Raw genomic sequence first — 7833 nt, 5'->3', positions numbered from 1 at the left:
TACCACTGTTAGCTAACCTCCATGATGTGGGGCGGTATTCATGGGATGGAGCATGTTTGACATGGTTGTATAGACAACTATGCAAAGCAACAAGACTTGAGGTTCGAGAGATAGCTGAGCCTCTCATACTTTTTCAACTATGGGCTTGGGAGCGATTTCCAACAATGGCTCCACAGCTACAACATGTTAATGACGCTCAGTTAGTTGGACAAGCCTAGGTTCTCGGTATGTTGTTTTAATTCAATTTAATTTTTATATCACTGATTTAGTTAATTTAAATTCTAAATTATCAATTTAAAATTTTAGGTGGAGAGACAAATTTTGTGTGACTAAGACAGCCACACATGTAATTAGCCAGTATAGATATATGTTTGATCTGCTTCAACCTGAACAGGTACATTACACTTAACCTAATTGATTATTTTATACACTTTTTTATTGTATTTGTCTTTAATATTCTCTAATATAATATTTTATGTTTCAGGTTATTTGGGAGTCGTACAAAATTATTATACATACTTTGCCTAATTTTTGTACGATTGGTCAAAATATATGGCGGACGATGAGTCCTCTCATATGTTTTCACATTGGTGAGTGGCATCTTCCTAACAGGGTGATGAGACAATTCGGTTTTCAGCAGGATGTCCCATCGCCTTGTGATATTGAACCCGTACTGCATAATATTGACCTAAGGACTGGAGATTGGTTCGAAAAAATTGCACATTTGGTTGTGCGATGGCACTATCGTGCAAGGTTTATTGCAATGGGGGTTTCTCTTGAACAATTTGACACAGATGTCACTCCATAATATATTCATTGGTATAATAATATCACAAGGTGCTACGTCACTTGTCTGGGAGCAGCTATCGGTCATCTGGTATATGAATGAATATTATCTAATTATTTTTAATTTAAATAAATATTGTCTAATTGTTTTATAATTCACAGAGATCGAACAACAGTAGACTCCGTGAGGTTGCGAATGATCTGAACCAGGTTCTTGCTATAAGTAGTGACAACCAAAGCTATATGGAGGAAATTCATTATATGTACAATATACCTATTGTTCCTCCACTAGCTCCTAAACGTAGAGGACCTGTTCGGGAAGAGGATGAATTTGATGAGGTTGCACATAATGTGGAAGAGTTTCCCTCTATGATGCAGATGTAGAGTCAAACTAATTATGTTAGTCCGATGATGATGATGCCAGCATTTGGTTAAGGACATTATGGCTTAGAGATTGGTCCTTCGTCTTCATACGTGCATGGACATGGTCGGGGTCATGGAGAGCATAATAAATATTTATATTATGAAGCACCTGCAAAGGTACCAGAGCAACATCAAGAAGAACCCAAGCAACCTCAAGTTCGAAGTCGACGACGACAACCAACCCGAAATCGACGACATCCGCCTTGTGGGCCACATTGATTTTTGTAATTATTTTTATATAAATGAGATATTTAATTTACATTCTTTTATTTTTATGAGATATTATTTTTTTAATTTATTCTTTTTAGAGTTTAAATAAAATAATAAAATATTTTTAGAAATTATTTTTATAAAATGAAAAATTAAAAAAAAAAAGAAAGGAAGAAAGAAAGAAAGAAGAAGGACAATGTGTAATAATTAAAAAAAAAAATTAAAAAAAAAAAGAAAAATTTGTACGGATGACCCAAAAATTGAAGTGTACTCTCGCTCTCTATCAAAATCTCGCTATCTCGCTCTCGCTCTTGCTCTCAAAATCTCGTTCTCTCTCTTTTATTTTTATGAGATTTTTTTTTAATTTATTCTTTTTAGAGTTTAAATAAAATAATAAAATATTTTTAGAAATTGGTTTTATAAAATGGAAAATTAAAAAAAAAAAAAAGAAAAGAAGAAAGAAAGAAGAAGGTCAATGTGTAATAATTAAAAAAGAAAAAAAAGGAAAATTTGTACGGATGACCCAAAAATTGAAGAGTACTCTCGCTCTCTATCAAAATCTCGCTATCTCTCTCACTCTCGCTCTCAAAATCTCGCTCATAATCTCGCTCTCTCTCATAATCTCTCTTATAATCTCACTCTCTCAAAATAATAATGGAAACCTCTCAAAATCTCGCTCTCTCTCAAAATAATAATGGAAACCTTGGAAAAGCGAAATGGCAAGGTCGAGGGTTCAAAATTCGACCTACCTTGGTCAAATTTTCAACCCTCAACTTATTTAAAAAAAAACAACAACAATATTTTTACAAATAGTTTGAAAACAACAATATTTTTCTAAATAGTTTCTAAAAGAACAATATCCTTTTAGTTTTCCCAATATGGTGGATATCATGCAATTAATGAAATCAAATATTCATATACACTACAATTAAATTAAAAAATAGAAAAAATTGGGTAAACAAATCACATCATCTTCGAATCCATTGGAGAAAAGTAATAGCTAATGTTTTGAATTCTTTTATATTATTTTGCATCTTCATTTGTTTTAATGAAGTTACTAAAATCAATGGACATATTGCCCCGATCTCTCCTTGTACATAAACTCTTAAATCACACACACATTTGCAGAAAAAAAAAACAAATAAAATATTTACATGAGTCACTAAAATTAATGAACATATTGCCTTGATCTCTCCATGTAAATAAACTCTTAAACTCGTAAATTAAATCCCTCAAAAAAAAAAACACACACACTTAAAAAAGCAAACAAATAAAATATTTTGATAAAACACCCAAAAGGATTGCTAAAAAAACCTACCCATTAGAAAACAATTTCTTCAGTTATCCATCATAAGATCGATTTCCATTGGGGAGTGAAATGAGATATTAGAGAGAATTTCTCCATGACTAATCTTGGAAACCCAATAGAAGAAGTTATATATATGTGCCTATTTGTAGATTTTTTTAGTTGAAAAGATTTCGTTTGAATTGACATGTCATTTCATAAATGAAGTGTCTTGGTGTAGAGGTTTTAAATGTAAAAGATTTGAGGGTAAAGTAGACATTTTAAAAAAATTAAAGGGTAAAAAGGGAAGCTAAAAATTCTCTCCTCCTCGTCTGATATTTTGTTATTATTTGTAAATATTTTTATTTATTTTTCTATATTTGAAAATAGTTCGATTAAATAATTAATCAATATACCAATATATAAATAATTAAATTTAAATTAAATCTCAAATTCATAATTTATAGAATTTAATATATTTATGAGATCATAAATAGAGAAGAAGAGAAAGAAAAGAGGGAAACCAGCTCCGTCATCTTCTTCCTCTTGCCCATCTGCCCTCTGTCTTGTTCGTCGGCGACTACACCACAAACCCACGAGCAGCAGCGTCGACCACTGACTCCGACGACCAGTCCTCGCGTGTCAGACGATTCAGACCGACGTGCTCTTGCTGCACGTTCGACAGCTGACACTCACTTCGAACAAGTTCCGTTTGAGTCCACCAACTGTATTGAAAAATACGGGCTGTTACAAATCCACCAACTTTGTGAAGGTTCAATGTCCAATTCATCATTTCCAAGTTCTACACGAATGGTTGAGCAATAGCATGCTATTGAAACCTCCAAAACCCTCGATTTTAATTGCTCAATTAGCCCAAATCCACACCAACCTCCTCATAAATCCAAAACCCCACATTCTTAACCCTTTGCTCGGTTCTTTGGTAAACTCCGTCTCCCCTGAAAATGGCCTCTTCCTCTACAACCAAATGCTTCGCTACCCATCTTCCCACAACCATTTCACCTTCACTTACGCCCTCAAAGCCTGTTGTTTCCTCCATGAAACCCAAAAGGGCCTCGAAATCCATGCCCATCTCATCAAATCAGGTCACCTTTCTGACATCTTCCTCCAAAATTCTCTGCTCCATTTCTACATTCTCGATGGGGATGTTCCTTCTGCTTCTCGAATCTTTGATTCCATCCCTGACCCAGATGTTATTTCGTGGACTTCGATCATTTCGGGTCTTTCCAAGCTGGGTTTTGAAAAAGAAGCTCTGGGTAAGTTCTTGTCCATGAATGTGAGGCCTAATTCTACTACTCTTGTTACTGCTTTATCTGCTTGTTCTAGTCTTAGATGTCTCAAGCTTGGGAAAGCTATACATGGGCTTAGATTGAGGAGTTTGAATGAGGAAAATGTTAGTTTGGACAATGCCCTGCTTGATTTTTATGTTAGATGTGGGTATTTGAGGAGTGCAGAGTACCTGTTTGATGAAATGCCTAAAAGAGATGTAGTGTCTTGGACTACGATGATTGGGGGCTATGCACAGAGAGGATTGTGTGAAGAGGCTGTGAGGGTATTTCAAAACATGGTTCATGTGGGAGAGGCTATCCCCAATGAGGCCACTCTAATTAATGTATTGTCTGCATGTTCTTCCATTTCTGCTCTGCATTTAGGTCAATGGGTGCATTCTTATATCAACTCTAGGCATGATGTGATAATTGATGGAAATGTCGGAAATGCTTTGATTAACATGTATGTCAAATGTGGCAACATGGAAATGGCAATTTTGATCTTCAAAGCTATTGAGCACAAGGACATCATATCATGGAGTACAATCATTAGTGGGTTAGCCATGAATGGCTTAGGAAATCAAGCTTTTGGTCTCTTCTCACTCATGTTAGTTCATGGCATTTCACCAGATGACATAACATTTCTTAGCTTGTTATCTGCTTGCAGCCATGGTGGGTTGATCAATCAAGGCTTGATGGTGTTTGAAGCCATGAAAGATGTTTATAATATTTCACCTCAAATGAGGCATTATGCTTGTATGGTGGACTTGTATGGAAAGGCTGGGCTTTTGGATGAAGCAGAGGCATTCATAAAGGAGATGCCTATGGAAGCAGAAGGCTCAGTTTGGGGAGCTTTGCTTCATGCTTGTCAAATTCATGGGAACGAGAAGAAGTATGAGAAAGTTAAGGAATGGCTGCTTGGAAGCAAAGGGGTAACAGTGGGAACTTTTGCTTTGTTATCAAATACTTATGCTAGTTGTGATAGATGGAATGATGCTAATGAAGTTCGAGATACCATGAGAAGTAAAGGGTTGAAGAAAATGGCTGGATGTAGTTGGATTGAATTGGTTGATTCATCGAATTCTTTAGGTTAAATATGCGGCAGAGATGCAGTAAGATGTTGAAAAGTTATGTTTTCAGTTAAATTGCATCTCTCATAATTGTATTTTACCATTGAAAATTTTGAAGTATGTTTATAAATCTTGAATTATTATTAATTTTAGTCTTCATTCTTAACACCAACACTTTAAATTATAGAAATTGTACTTGAATTTTTATAAATTTTCTATTATACCCTAAAGTTTCAATTTTTTGAAGTACTTGTTTCAAATCATGTCTTCAATCTATCTTGGTGAAATTTTTTTCACAGGAAAGAAAAAGTCAAACTATTTATGGAAATAGCAAAAAAAAAAAAAAAAAAAGAAAATATTGATAGACACGGATAGTATCAACCTCCATCAATGATAGAGTTGTATCAGATAGTCTTCTATCAATTTCTATTACTGATAGATACTGATAGACTTTTATCAATTTTTACCGATGATAAACTTAGATACGATAGACTCCTATCCGCGTTTATAAGTGATAGACTTGTATCAATTTCTATTACTAATAAACGTTGATAAATTTCTATCAATGACTGTTTGTGATGGATATTGATAATAATGTCTATTGCAACTATCTAAAAATGACAAAATTTTTAATAACAATGTCTACAACAACTAGGAACAGCAAAATGATTATCTATAGATAGGTAATTGATAGGAGTCTATCACTTTCTATCATTTATAGATAGTGATAGTGTTTTATCACCTGGCCTTCCATTGTCTATGATTATCATTCTAATTATTATTTTGGAACTAACAACAAAATACAAAAAATTACTATCACTTGGTCTATAATTTGGCTTTCCATTGTCTATCATTGTCATTTTAATTAACATTTTTGAACTAGCAACAAAACTATAAATAAAGAAGAAGAAGAAGAAAAAGATTTATAGTTGAAGAAGGAAGAAAAGAGGAAAAAGGAGAAGCCGGAAGATGGAGAAGATTAAATAATTAAATTTTGCTATTTGTGTAAATATTTTTCCTTATTTTTCTATTCCTAAAAATCCACCAAATAAAAATGTGACAGTGGCAGTATATGGTAAAAATCGAGATATTTTACCAAGTATTATGTGTCTTATCATTTCAAATTTTCCTATTAGCTTAAAAGCATGTTGGAAATGACTTTTGGGCTTAGGCCCATAGAAAAAATTAAGAGTGAAAAGTTTTGTCCGACGTGGAAAGATTTAGAATTGGCTAATGGGTATAAATATCAAGACATTCTAGTTAAGAATTACTTTCACCATATGCGTGTTGCCGTCATTCGTTCGAAGGGACGAACTGACGGGTTTAGGTAATTGTGCTGTGCGAAAAAAACTAATTTTTTTATTACTTATCTTTTTAATTTTTTTAATAAAATTATTATTAAATCTGATTATTATTTTGTTGTTGGTTGTTCATTTTTTACCGTTAACAGATCATTTGGATTAGACCGTTGGGTTTGTGATTGTTGGGTTTATGTCCATTGGTTTCTGTCAATTAACAGACCATTCTGACTGTTCATTTCTATCCGTTGGTGTTCTCTTCTCCTCTATTATTTAACTCATATCAGACCTGAGGGGACACAACAAACTCGATTTCCATCTTCTATTTCCCTAAATTCATTTTCTATTCTAAGTAATCTTCTCACTAGTTCTAGTCTATTTTTCAACGAGTGCACGTCTGAATTTGGAGGTTGCGTTAACCTTGGGGAGCAACCGGCATAAGCGATTAGCACTGAGGTCGCGCAATATTTATTTTCAAGGCAGTGGTTCTCCATGGTGCAGCAACACTTCGTGACATTTGTTCAAAACATTTGTTCTAACAATTTGAAAGCAAATATCCAAATGTCAATCAAGAATAGTAAGGTTCTCCCTGATTTGTCCAAACTCGAACCACTAGACAGAGCAAATTATCGCCATTGGTCTCAAAAGTTATTGATCTTCTTCGAGCAGTTGGAGATTGATTACATCCTCACCATAGAAGTACCTACTGATGCCTAGAAGGTGACCACTGTCTCTGATCTAGAATCCTCCAAACAACCTCTTCATGTTTCTGATTAATCAAAGCAGTCCTCCACAATTGATCCTAATAAGTACAAGAAAGACAACAAAACAATCATGGCCATTTGCTGAATCATATGAAAAATTCGATGTTCGATTTGTTCGTGGTCCAAAAATCAGCAAAGGTAATTTGAAGTACGTTGGAATCTTGATATAGAGAAGATGGTGTTGGTTGCAAAAAGTACGTTGTTGGTAAATGGCTACAATTCCAGATGACGGACGAGAAACTAGTAGTGAAGCAGATACATGAATATGAAAATTTGGTGACCAACGTTTTGACCGAGGGCATGAAAATGTGTGAGATTCTCCAAGAAAATGTGTTGCTTGAGAAATTTTCCCCATCCTGGAGCGATTATAAAAATCATCTAAAGCATAAAAAAAAGAAGGATCTGACGCTTCAAGAGCTAATCGGTCACATGCACACTGAAGAAACTAACAGGCTAAAAGATAAGCTAATTTCTGGAAATCTAAACTCAATTAATGCTAACTTGGTTGAATCTTCTGCTGTTAACAAAGACAAGTCTAAAAATCACAAGAAGCAATATGGAAAGAATAATTCTTCTCAGAAGAATGGACGTCACAAAACTGTTGGTGGGAAGATTGAAAAGAAAAAGTTGATTTGTTATGTCTACGGGAAACTTGGGCACAAATCCTTCCAATGCAGTCAAAGGAAAGGAAGGCCAAATCAACAACCCACA

General features: G+C 34.3%; 1 protein-coding gene across 1 annotated transcript; it reads left to right on the top strand.

The window, feature by feature from the left end:
• The first annotated feature begins 3211 nt into the window (after nt 1–3211).
• LOC120070576 (pentatricopeptide repeat-containing protein At1g08070, chloroplastic-like) lies at nt 3212–5207 on the top strand. Its single transcript, XM_039022369.1, has one exon. The coding sequence runs from the start codon at nt 3531–3533 to the stop codon at nt 5082–5084; it is 1554 nt and encodes a 517-aa protein (XP_038878297.1). The 5' UTR covers nt 3212–3530; the 3' UTR covers nt 5085–5207.
• Nucleotides 5208–7833: the final 2626 nt, after the last annotated feature.

Source organism: Benincasa hispida, chromosome 2 (assembly GCF_009727055.1).
Source record: "Benincasa hispida cultivar B227 chromosome 2, ASM972705v1, whole genome shotgun sequence".
Lineage (NCBI taxonomy): Eukaryota > Viridiplantae > Streptophyta > Magnoliopsida > Cucurbitales > Cucurbitaceae > Benincasa > Benincasa hispida.
The sequence above is the reverse complement of the archived record's forward strand: the minus strand, read 5'-3'. Positions and strand labels throughout refer to the sequence as shown.

Bases quoted from the DNA above. Each gene is read 5' to 3' on its own strand.
- LOC120070576 (XM_039022369.1), top strand. From the start codon at position 3,531: ATGCTATTGAAACCTCCAAAACCCTCGATTTTAATTGCTCAATTAGCC.